General features: G+C 43.3%; 1 protein-coding gene across 1 annotated transcript in view; it reads left to right on the forward strand.

Moving 5' to 3' along the window:
* Nucleotides 1-12,993, forward strand: part of LOC127071221 (hemicentin-2) — a 79,137-nt gene that overhangs the window by 57,171 nt on the left and 8,973 nt on the right. The window contains exons 2-4 of the mRNA XM_051010258.1: nt 1,133-1,260; nt 11,515-11,698; nt 12,699-12,834. Of these exons, the coding sequence (XP_050866215.1) occupies nt 1,133-1,260; nt 11,515-11,698; nt 12,699-12,834 (448 nt within the window). The remainder of the gene's footprint in view (nt 1-1,132; nt 1,261-11,514; nt 11,699-12,698; nt 12,835-12,993) is intronic.

Raw genomic sequence — 12,993 nt, forward strand, 5'->3', positions numbered from 1 at the left:
CTCTCCCTCTCACTCGTTTATAATTTCGCATATACCGTGTTTTAATTAATTTAAGCGTTCATTATTCCAATCTTCTCAAAAGAGAAAATTATATTCGTTTCCATTAATTTCTTGAAAATGTTTAATGCGTCATTTTGAATCGACGCGTCGAATCGACTCCATTACGCGCGTATCATCGATCTTCGATGGCGAACGATAATTCGAAAGAAAAGATTATATAATTCGTTTATCTTCGTCCCGGCGAGAAGAATACGAACAACAGGGTCGGCAGCTGGCCGAGTTGTTTTTCTTTTTGACGAATACGCAAATATCGTTGCGAGATTCGCGAAACACGGTCAGCTCGTCGGCCGAGCGTGCTTTGTTAATTTTGCAAACTTATTCCCATGCTAGCCGGTGTATATGCGAGTAGCGCGCTTTATTAATCATTTTTGCCTCGGTGAAAAATTGAATTTTTAACATTGCAATCCTGCGAAAGCACTGTACGTTGCCAACGCCATATATATCCAACGACCGTATACGTACACTATACGTTCTCTATATTCGTGTCGTATCATCGAAGCTTTGACTTCTCTCTGCGTTCGTATGAAATCGACTTTATCGATTTATGTACTTTCGAGATTTGAAAATTTCAAAAAAAAAACATTCACTCCGAGTTAATCCGTCGAAGATTATCGAAAATTTACGGAAGCGTTTTAAAAAAATATTACGATAAATGGAGCTGCGTCTCTCTCTCTCTCTCTCTTTTTCTCGGCAAAATTTCCGAGCATAGCGAGTTAAGTAAATCTACAAAGTTGCGTATTAAATAACTGCCTTAATGAGAAGCAACTGGGTTAAATACCTCTGGCAAGGTAAGCCACGATTTACAAGAAATACAAAGTTGCTATTCTCTTATTCTCGTTTAACAACTGACCCTACCCTCTTTCCTCTCTCTCTCTCTCTCTCTCTCTTCGTTAAGGAAACGTAAAACAAATTTATTCTCTTTCCGAAACAATCGTATCTTATCGACGTAAAGTTACGCATAACGGCATAAAATAATCGTTCCTTTCGGCTTAATGAATTTTCATGTGATCCAAAGGAGATCGTAAAAAAAGAAAAGAAATCTCGTTCAGTATAGAATTAATTATCTTTACAGTTTGTCACGGGATCCAGCAATTCGAAGAAACACCACAGTACACGGAAGTTAATCCTGGTCAGGATGCAAAGTTGATCTGTCGCGTGCTCGGCAAAAGGGGTCAGTGCATTTGGCAGAAGGATCAAAAGGTACGTTCGCTATCGAATTAGGATCGTTTATTCATATAACTTACTAACTTTCGACAGGTATAAGCTTGGATTTCTGTTTGTGTCGTAAAGTGGATAAAACGGAATAACGAACGAGGCATTGAAAAATATTTACATCTTCTTTATTCTTATATAGAGAGTATATCGTAAAACTGTATCGCTTAATGTCACAAAAGTAATTTAAGAGGAGAGTTTTAACGATGCTGACAAAAACAATTTGTAACAGTTAAGTGAGACAAGAGCTATACGTGTCAAATAAAACGAAAAACGATAGAGTTTCTAAAAGCGTGGCTTGCAAGAAGTTTCGTAGTTCGAAGGACTTCATTGTTTCCGTGTATCACTCGGCCCTTCGAAGAAAAGCGACGTGAACTGTAACGGTGTTGGTAACCGACTTTTCCTGGTTTTCGTTCTCTAAGGCGGTAAACTTTGCTTCAGATAAGTTTGTATTTCTCGAAAGTGGACATTACGCGGTGACCGACGATAAACAGTCGTTTAGATCGAATTCGGAGGAGAGAGAGGGAGAGAAAGAGAGAGTAAGAGTGTGCGTGTTTCATTCAACTATCCCAAACTTCCTTCAAACTCGACTTATTGTTCTCTCTCTCTCTCTCTCTCTCTCTCTCTCTCTCTCTCTCTCTGTCTGTCCGTCTGTCCGTCTCTTTCTCTCTTTTCCCATGTGCTACGCTCGTGTACGTCCACGTGCATCAACTAGACACTTAATTCGCTTACGCAACGTCCATATGGTATAGTTAAAATTTAGAGTACACGCGCGAACGCTTTTTGTTGATGAAAAACGAATGTATTTCGTTAAAACGTTGACGTACAATGTTTCTTTTTTTTTGGTTTTTGGAAAACACGAGCCGCGTAGAAAGGATTCTGGACGTTTCGAAAAATAAAATTTAACGTCGAACTTTAAAAGCTTGATGGAAGGTACTTTGACAAGTTCCAAGCATTTGGAGAGTAGGTAGAGTATGCTACGTATGGATATATAAACAACGTACTATACCTTTTGAGATAGAAATGATGTAATTTTATATGAAAAGAAAGAAGAAAAACTCGTTCGTGTGTTCGACACGAAATAAAAATATACAGAAACGTGCGTCCGTTCGTGTCTATCCTAACTAGATGGGAGATGAGACGATGTAGAAATCCTAGTAACGGAATGAAACTCTTTCCATTTCTTCTGCATCTCTCTGTGTTTCTCCTTTCGTTTCCTCTTTCACGCGTGCAAAGAAAAAAAAATCGAAGGAAAGATAGAAGCTCGTCCGTTCTTTCTCTCTCTCTCTCTCTCTCTCTCGGTTTCCTTCTCGCGCGTGCAGACATTTGATTGGCCGCTTTGTGTGCTATGCAAACCTCGCGATGTATGCCGTGCAAACGCGAGTAAGGAAAATTAAACTTGAGATTTGAGCGCCGAGCAGAATTTCCCAATTTATCTCTGGTTTATCGCTTCCGCCGTAACGCGAAAGCTTCTCTACAGAAGATATCTCTTCAAAAGAGGGTAAGGAGAAAGATAAATCTGACTTTCCGTCAAAAAGAACACTAACGAGCAAAAGGGGTTACGATGGTTGATACTTTTTAAAAGGTTACCTCTTGTGTCCTCTCTTCCCTTTTATTGTGGGTAATTCGTTTAGGAAAAGGAAAAAAGAAAAAAAAAAAGAAATTAATTACAAGTGACGTCAAAAATTTTCCTAAATTTTCATAAACTCGCTCGCTCGTTGAAAATGTCAATAAACTTTCATTTCTATTTAATAAACGTTAGTATCACCGAATGTAATCGGGAATATAATTCAACGAAATGTAATTTATGCGAACCGTAACGCAGTCCATTCGCGTTAATTTGATAACTGGAAATATGGTTGACATGTATTTAATGGATAAATCTATTTCGTCCGATGTTTTTTAACGTATCCGATGATTCGCAGAAAGATCGAACGTTGCGAGACTCGGCAAGGAGATAAAAAAAGAAAAAGAGGAAAAGATGGAGCTTTAACGGAGCGTCGTTCGTCTCGCGATCATTGTCCGGCAAAAGATTTACCGCTTGTCGCTGACACTCGGCTTCATTATCGTCGTTACCATTAATCCCGCGGAAACTTTTTATTCTCGGGACGAGCTCGCTTGCGCGATCCGGTGGTATAAGGAAAGAAAAGAAAAAGAAGCAAGAGAGGAGGGTCGACTTCCCTCGCCTCCATCCCTCTTTTGACTACCTTCCGTTTTCCGCTTGTCCCCACCTTTCTCCTCTACTCATCCATAATCGTCTTTTCTCCGTAATTAAGTTCTCGACCGGCACACTCACGACGGTCTCCGCAGACTCGTCGTTGAAACGTTGAAAGGAACGCGCCACAATTCGGACCGTCTTACGACGTACACGTCGGGCTACCAGAAAGAAACTTGGACTCGTCGGAGTAACTGGAAAACGTCGTAAATCGTCTCGTCGTTCTCACGAGGTGACCGATTCAATTTTCTCTCTCTCTCTCTCTCTCTCTTTCTCCCCCTCCTCCTCTCTTCTTGCTCGTCCTACTCGAAAAGATCACGATAAATGTCTTAACGATACGACTCCTTTGTTCCCAGCGAGATGAGATCCTAACAATAAGTAAAAGGTCCTCCATCCTCTTTTTTCTTTTCTCTTCCGAACGGAATTCTCGAAAAATTTTCTCCGTACTCTATCATCTAGCTGGCCGCATACATTTTTTGTGTTATTGTTAAAAAAAACGCGAAAAGAGTACGTACGTCGTTATATCGTACGGGGAATCGCTTTAATTTAGTTTCCTCATCTTTTTCCTTCTTTCGATCCCGTGAAACGCGAATAAGAAGACCGACGACTCCGACTTGCGAATAAGAATTTTTCTTTACTCGCAACGCGCGCGCGCGCGTGATCACCGCGAAATTTGTATGCAAGCTGTGAATTGGAAACTTATTCCACGAAGCTTTAAGCAAGAAGCTATTAACGTTGGACGACCGTTGGTTATTTCGCATAAATCCTCAGGGATTTAAACCGAAAGTCAAAGAAACTGCGCTCACTGAAAACTTTTTCCTAAGTACGTTATACCCAACGAATAATGTTTTACCGACAATGAGAATAACTTTGTCGAGGGTGTATTTAACAGAAGGACCTTCAACGTTAGGATCAATCCTTTCGTTTAGCTCTTTACACCGGTGATTTCTTTCCCGTTTTATTCTACGCTTCTACCGTTAACTTTACATCCGTGGATTTCTTACTTTCTTTTGAAAAGATTTGCAACTTTGACACGAGCTCGCGACGTTTATGCAAAGTATAAAGTCGCGCGCGAAGAGGAAGAAGGAAGGAAGGAAGGAAGGAAGGAAGGATCCAAAGATGACGAACGTAGAGGAAAAGGAAGAGATACGAGTAACGGAGGCGAGTACGCTGAAAACGTAGCACTAAATTGAAGTCGTTACGACGCCTCGGCTGAAAAAACTTGCCAGCCAGGAGTAAAAAGCCGAGCTCTATGAAGAAACATCTACGAGTGTAGAAAAGGAGGGAGGAAGGAAGGAAGAAAAAAGGTCGCAACAGCAGTCTGCTAAGGGTTGGTTGCTTTGAACGTTGAACGGGGCAGCGGAGTTTACGGACGCGAAGAAATCTTTTGACCGTACGCGAGACAAGTTTAATGCAGTACCCTTCTACGAGGTACTCGCGCTCGTGATATTTTTCTCGTAGCTCAAGCATTAACTCGAGCGCAGATCCAAATCGTAGGTCATTATTTTTCTATATTTTTTCTTATACGTCTGCGCGTTTCCTCGAGGCATTTGCATACGTATATAACGGATATCCACTTCCAAGACGTCGTTTTTCTATCCCCTTGCTCGATTTAACCTTTGACAAAAGATTTTCAATAAAAAATTCTCACGAGGAGAGAGAGAGAGAGAGAGAGAGAGAGAGAAAGATTCGTGGGGTACGCGTAAACACTCGCGTACCCTACTCGGTTTTTCGTAACGAAACCGCGAGTAGAAACAAAAAGGAGAGTAGGGTCGGCCGTTTTCGCGATACGGCATCGAGGAGGAGCAAACAAAAGATGAGGGTTTACGGGGTCGTCTCTAAGAGGAAGCGAGTGGATAAGTGGCAACGATCGCCGGATAAGTTCTGCGTTCTTACGTCGGTACTCTTGTACCGACTCTCTCTCTCGGTGCTTTCGAAATTTATCGTTTAATCTTTCCGCAATGTACTCGTCGTACTATGACCACGGTACGAGAGACTACTTCTTTGAAAGGTGGGAGAGCCGACGTTAGGTAAATAGGATTTTCGAGTGGCCTAATGCTCGTCGTCGGTGACTCACTCGCCGACTCTTTCCCTATACGCGTTTCAGCCTCTCTGCCTGTACATGCGCGTATGCGTTGACGGGCGCAAAGGATGAAACAGTACGGAGAGAGAGAGAAAGAGAGAAAGCGAAGCCGTTGCGTGCATTAATTTGCATATTAATTCTCCCTAGTAATCCGCTTTAATGACATCTGGATTAGAGAAAATGTCAACGCGGATATACCGTTGCGGTTTTCCCGAGCGGTTTGACTATATATCCGTATATATTTCTCTCTCTTTCTCTCGAGTCCTTCTCGCGCATAAATTGTAAATATCCTCCGTTCGTGACACGACGGAACCAATGGCAGCCAACGGAGCGTCTCTTGCCACAACGAAATATGACTTGGAAGCAGCGAAACGTACTTTGGTGCACAAGGGTAGCACGGAATTATTTTTCTCTCTTCATTTCTCTCTCCCTCTCGCACTCGCTCTCGCTCTCTCATCCGCAGATCCATCTCCATTATCGGTTCGCGTCTTCGGCAGGCCGCCCGTACCGCTCGATATTCAACAAGACAGATTTTTCATTAAGATTTATGTACCGCTGAGTATATGGCCGAATCATTTTTCAGCTTCTCCTTATTTTTTCTTAACCCCTCCCCCCTTCCTCTTCCCTTTCCTCTCCTTCGCTTTTCCCTCCTGTTCGCTTCGCTTTGAATCTGCAAAGTACATCAGCGACAGACGCTGTTTGACACTCGACGCGTCACGAGTCGCTCGAGACGGAACGCGTCTTCGACGTTTAACGCGTCCGAGCGAAGTAGGTACTGTGAAAAAAAAAGAAAGAAAGAAAGATAAAGAAAAAGAAGAAAAGAAACAGGGACGTAGGTTTTTTCACCGTAACAACGACAAACGTCGCAAACATCGTTTCGCGCGCGATCCGAAAGGGAAATTAATTATGAAGGCGATAAAAAGAACGAAGCGTCGTCAGGTATACGATTTTTACGGTTCGTAAACTTTGCCCAACGTCCGTTCGACCTTTATATCTTGTAGAAGGTGGGCGTTTCCGCGTGTCGACCGCACGGAAACTCGCATAAATTTTTCCGTACCGTTGAGACCAAAGAAAATAAAGAAGGGAAGATATCGAGATTGTCCGCTGAATTATTTCCATTGGAACGAGCAATTCTTATCGAACGATTATTAGAGACGTTGATTTCAACAAAATTTCTTTCGTATTACACGCGTGCGTATGACTTTATCGATATTTAAAAGAATAATCGTTGGAGAAAATCGATCGTAAAACTTGAGACTTCGATCGATCGATCGATCGACCGAACTAAAGAAATTTGCTTTTGTTCGAACTTTGGATTTCACCTTTGGTATACAAAAGGGCGATTTGCAGAGGTAGACGTAAAGGAAATGCGATCCGTAGTCCTTAGAACAAACTTTGCGTTTGATCGAACTTCTAAAGAAAACAAGCGAGATAAAATTCGGACTTTTCGACGTCCGTTTCTTAAAAATTTGTCTACGATTTGAACGAAATCTAATTCGATTTTCGTAAAACGTAGATATCCGGATAAATTCGATGCGACGTTAGAGACAAAGTTAAACAAAAGTTATCTCTTTCGTTAAAACGTCCATAGATTTAATTCGATTCATATCCCTCTTACTCGATCGCCCGCTCGTACTCGCAAATTTTACTATTCGCGAAAATTTTCAACGAATCCGTCTTCTATCGGTGAGTACAACAATGCAAATATCATTGGGTAGTGCGTTCCGCTCTCGAGACTCGATAGGATGGAAGAGAAAGGGCAATATCGTATTACCATCTCGGGCATCCAGACGAGAAGGCTTTTCGCAGTGGATGATTCTGAAACGAGATCGACTCCGAAAGCCTCAAGATTTATGCTCCTCACGATCTCTCGTTATTTCTTCGGCCGAGCATACCTTCTCCTTCCCTTACCGATGTCTCTTTCTCTCTATTTCTCTTTTTTCTTGTTTTTTTTTTTTCTTTTCTTTTCTTTTTTGTTCCTCTTTCCTCGACAATAGCAAATATTTATAAAAGATCCAAATAATTAACGAGACGATTCTAAAAAATTTAGGAAAGGTGGATCTGGGTAACGTATTAAATTTGATCAATTTGCTAGATATTCTCTAACGAGAGATCCGAGGTTTCTCAAACGAATGAGACGAGCACGAATCGACGTGCCTTTATTTCGTCCGTAATTCGAGAGGAGATTCAAAGCGTAATCTTTACGCTTTATATTCGGTCCACGTGCTTTCATCTTGTAGGCGGACTTGGAGAGATCTTCAAAACTAGAATGCCAAGTAGAAGTTTTAACGTTTCGACGAGGCTCTGAAAGAACGTCTCCGTGGAACAGGGATTTCTCTTATCGAGTCCGACTCCTTTATGTCTCTTGGCATTAGCGGCCTTGCAATTTCATCGCGTCGTATCGACGTAAGGTCGGGCGGAATCGATCTTAGCGACGAGAAGAGGGAAAGAGAGCGTGGGACAGTTTCGATCGAAAAACGTTTCTACTTAAATCTCCGTCGTCCAAAAGTTATGTACCTTTTCTTCTTAAAATTACAGATTCGGGCAAGGGTCCAAATAAACGATTCTACGTAGGTACGCGAACAAAAATTTCGCGCAACTTGTAATCTTTTTCAAACGCCGCTCGCATATAAATCGCATAGAATATCTTTTATCTTATTCGCGTAATGTACCGATCCAAGATTTTCTTCTCTGTTGTTTTTTTTTTTTTTTTTCGTTTTTCTTTTTTCGCGAAGAAACACGTAACGAACACCACGAGCACTTTACGAAAGAACAGAGCGAGCTCTCTCAAAGAAGCTCTCTCGGAAAAGCTCTCGGAGAGCAGAGCGAATAACTTTAGGAAGACGGACGTGTGTGGGGTCGTTCTCAATGGATTACGAAAAAGCATTCCTTCCACTTTGCTACGTTCGCGTGCTTCGTCTTTCACCCATGAAGGTTGCTCGTAAAAAGAACTATGCCCTCTGTCTTTTACCGTCTCCGTTCCGATTAGTTACCTTCCGTTATTCTCCTACGTGTCTACGTATACGTCTCCGTACTAATTTTTTATAATTTCAAAGCTCCCTGAACCTTGCCGTTTCTCCGAGATCGACCAAGCCATTAGAATAATTATACTCTCAAAAGATTTTCACTGCGAGAGTCGCTACTCCAGTCGAGCAACCTCGAATCTTATCGAACTAGAATTTCACTACGAGAACGTAGCGAGAAGATAGCGCCGGGAATTTAAAACTTTACGATTCGACGCGGTTCGCGAACTTGCCGAAGGTACTCCATTTGGTTCTCGATTGAAGAAAAAGAGAGATGGCGAGAGGTGGGAGAGGAAAAGGGTGCGAGACAAAGTTCGAACTATCGATCTAAGTCGTGCGATCTATTTCGTTGGCTCTCCAAGAGATTGCTACTGCGTTTGCATTACTTGGTTTCGCGTTATCAGGGTTAAAGGCCCGGAGAGAGAGAGAGAGAGAGAGAGAGAGGGAGGGAGAAGCATGCATCCTGGACGTTTGCTCCTCCAGTCGTTTTCCGTGTTCCGCCATAGCGAGCTTTCTCTCTCTCTGTCTCACTTTCTAACTTGCTCCATCTCGTCGATGTGTGTGGATGCGTGCTATGCGATTGTGTAGAGAAGGCGCATGTAGTGGTGGGAAAACCAGTGGGGTGTGTCTGCGGGTGCATTACGCTGATTGCTGGTCGTGGCCTCTCTGGAGAACGAAGAGGAACGAGCGAGCGAGAGCGAAAGAGAGGGAGAGAGAGAGAGAGAGAGAGAGAGACAGAGAGAGACAGAGAGAAATAGAGGAAGTCGAAGGAAGCGAGAGGATAGAGAAAGCGCCACGAAAAGCGACGAGTACGAGTAAGAAAGAGAATAAGGGCCCTTCCTGTTAAGTAAGTGAACGATCGTACTTGCCCTTTCCTTCCCTCCCTCCTCTCTCTCTCTCCCTCTCTATTTCTCTCTTTATCTCTCGCTTCGTCTCACGTAAAAGCGTGCCCGGATTTTAATCCTTTAAATGAATGACTGTGACTTCCCTGCTCTCGACTTCCTCATCTACGTCAAGCTAGGCGAAAGAGAAAGAGGAAGAGAGAGAGAGAGAGAGAGAGAGAGAAGGGATGGTAACATTTGCGATGCACCGGGCGTACCTCTTACGGACGCTATGCCGATTTCTCTATTGTCAACTCTCGGCGAAGCGTTCGTTGTACGCGTACGTGTTAAGCGAATTCTCTTATGGATCGGTGATAGTCGTCCGAAACGTTACGACGAATTCGATGAAGGGAAACAACTACGCGTACGAAGGAGTTGGCTCGAACAAACACTCGAGTAACTCGCGTTTCGTGCTTTTGTTAGAGAGCGCTTTGCTCTCGATGTCGATGATGCCGTATCGTACCTTTTCATATAGCGAGTATAAAAATGCTAATGTAAACATATATAACCTTAGCGAGTAGATGATCCCGTTCGAACCGTCGAGCATCAACTCGAAAGCGACTCATTATTCTCGTCCTGAGAGCACGCCGGTGCCCCTTCTTCATCCGCGCGCAAATAATCATCGCGAGGATTTCCCATTGTATTATTGTGTCTGCCGCCGAGTGATAAACCGTACGCTCCGTAGGGAACTCCACGTCGTCGTCGTCGTCGTCGTCGTCGTCGTCGTCGTCGTCGTCGTACCAATATAGCTACATGATGGAATCCGACAATAACCGAGCTTTTTACTCCCAACATTCTGCCAATCCTTTTCTCTTCGTTTAATCGATTTCAAAGTGCTATACTCGTACGACGAATCTTGACAAAAATCTTTATTATATCTCGGATAAATATCGTAGAGAAGAGAAAATATCAGGCGTTAAAAATCTATTGAAATTTCCTACTTAAAGTTTAAAGCGAAACGTATTCGAAACACAACGTCTCCGAGGAGTTTCATCGCGGGACGAACGTGTTTTAAAGCCATCATCTCGATATCGAGAACGACTCGCTCATCGATCTCTCGTTTCGCAAAAAGTTTACCCGCAAAAAGTTGTCGAATTTAGAGGGGTTCTATCCGACGTGACACGGTCGCGACGAGGACGTAAACGCGAGCGGCTTATACGTATATCCCCTCGATAACTCGTCGAGCATAGGTGGAGAGGAAGCGACGAGTCCGATTATATAGGGACCCGGCAAAATCGATCTTTGAATTACGGCCACATTATGACTACGAAACTTGCTAAGGCCGCACTTTCCTACTTCGAAGCGAATTAATCTGCGAGAAAGAAGAGGCAGAGGGTTAGCGGAGGAGAGAGAGAGATAGAGAAGGGGTAGAACCAACGATTCATTTTGAGGGAAACGCGTTGCTATCAACGGGATGAGAGAGAGAGAGAGAGAGAGAATGTCCCAGAGAATTCTGGTTACGCTTAACGATCGACGAACGCTACCTCTCGTCGATTACAACGAAGATACTTCCCTTGTTAAATGCTGACGGCGCACCAGTTACCACTTCTCTCCGAAATATATTATTCCTGATAACGTAAACGTACGGTAGTAACGCGACAATGTACGACGCGGTTTTCGCTCGACTTTACCAATGGCGTATAGTCCGTGGCGATGTTTTTCGTGCGGAAGCCCACACGGATTTCCGAATGTAACTCTTTAGTAAAAGCTGAATTTATGAATTCATTCGTTTATCTTTCTCTCTCTCTCTCTCTCTCTCGCCCTCTCTCTATCTTTCACTCGTTCCCTCGGTTATTCTTTTTTCTACGTTCTACGTTGGCTCGATCGAAACAGTGAAATTGATGGATTGTTCGCGAGAAAAAGCGATTGATGAGAATTGTATTTACTCGTCGTACTAGTATTGTTTGTCGAAGAAGAATATATTTCCAGATAAGGTAAACAGGTATCTTGGGAAATGAAATGCCGTCATTGGTGAAAAAATCGATTCGTCGTGTGTCGCAAGAATCGTAGCGTTAAAGTTTTATACTCGTATGCCCTCAGCCGATCGGAATGCACCTGAAGAAGTACGAGTGGGTCGGCTCACCGGACATGGGAGACTGCTCGCTCTGGGTCAGGTCGGCCACCTTGGAATTCGACGACGGTTTGTGGCAATGCCAAGTCACTGCCAGTGATTTCACGACGCAAGACGCTTTAGCATCGGAACAAGCTAGGCTGGTCGTCAGGGGTAAGTTTCCCGTTAGAGAAAAATACGAAAATAAAGTTCGAAGGAGAGAAAAAGCACGATCGACTCGAACCGAGAAACGATCAACGAAGCGCGCGCGGTTCGTAGAGTCATAAATCAGAGTCCGCTGCAGTCAGATCGAGCGCGGATTTAGACGAGTTTAAGGTCATCCAAATGCCCGAGGAAATTTCAAACGCGCTGCCTTTTCATCCAAGCTGATATTAGCGAAATAAGCGAAACGTTGAAAATATTCATTTAATCGTCGAAGTACCGATCAAATCCGTGCTAATTTTTACGTCGTTCGAAAAAACAAATCGTTATAAATATGTAAACTTTCGTTGATTGCTTTTATCGACGATATTATTTCCCTCCGAAAAATATCAATCCATTTTATAACGCGCACGATGAAACAATAACTCGTTACGTTGCTTCTCTTTCCGGTCGGTCGACGTTGATTGGGATTAACGATTTAACAAACGTAATTATAATCTCGCAAATAATTCCGTTGATGTTTTCTATTCTTACGAAGCAATTTGCCAACGAAACGTAGCTGTCTGAGAAAATCGTATTCCGTCTCAATGAAAATGTATTCGAAACAACGTCGTACTTGGAACGAACGTTTGCGTTATTTTTCTCTCTTTCCTTCTCTCTCTCTCTCTCTCTCTCTCTCTCTCTCTCTCTCTCCCTCTCCCTCTCTGCCTTTCTCTAACGCGAGAACGATCAAGAGCAGAGTGGATAAACATAACGTAATAATAACGAGGCAACGTACAATATCCGTGCCACGTGAACGAGCGGTAGGTACGAGCGTAGATAGCGGGAGAGAGAGAAGAGAGATTGAGAGCGATAGGCGAACGGATATTCCGCATGCTGCGCGGAGAACAGATATGGTGCATTCGCACGCGCGTACGCACGCACGCATTCGCTCGCTCACGTACGCATATAACTATCCACAGGAATCCAGCCACGTACGGCGAATTAATCCGCGCTAATTTTCTCGTTCCAGTCAGCCCTCGGCGACCGCAGATAGAGTACGACAACCATCCTATTTTACCTGGCAGCAACGTGACAGCTCGAGCAGGTGAGATCGCTACGCTCACTTGCAGAGCGCGGTATGGGAATCCTCCGCCTCTAATTAAATGGTTCGTAATTGTTGCACGTAGATTCCATACTACTTAATTCGTTACCATCGATCTCTCGGTCTTCCTTTCTCCGCCCCCTTTCTCCTCTCTCTTTCTCTTTCTCTGGCTACTGTTCTTTATCCGTTTCTCTTCTCTTCGTACCTTCCGTGTCATTAAACG

Source organism: Vespula vulgaris, chromosome 21 (assembly GCF_905475345.1).
Source record: "Vespula vulgaris chromosome 21, iyVesVulg1.1, whole genome shotgun sequence".
In the NCBI taxonomy this organism is placed as follows: domain Eukaryota; kingdom Metazoa; phylum Arthropoda; class Insecta; order Hymenoptera; family Vespidae; genus Vespula; species Vespula vulgaris.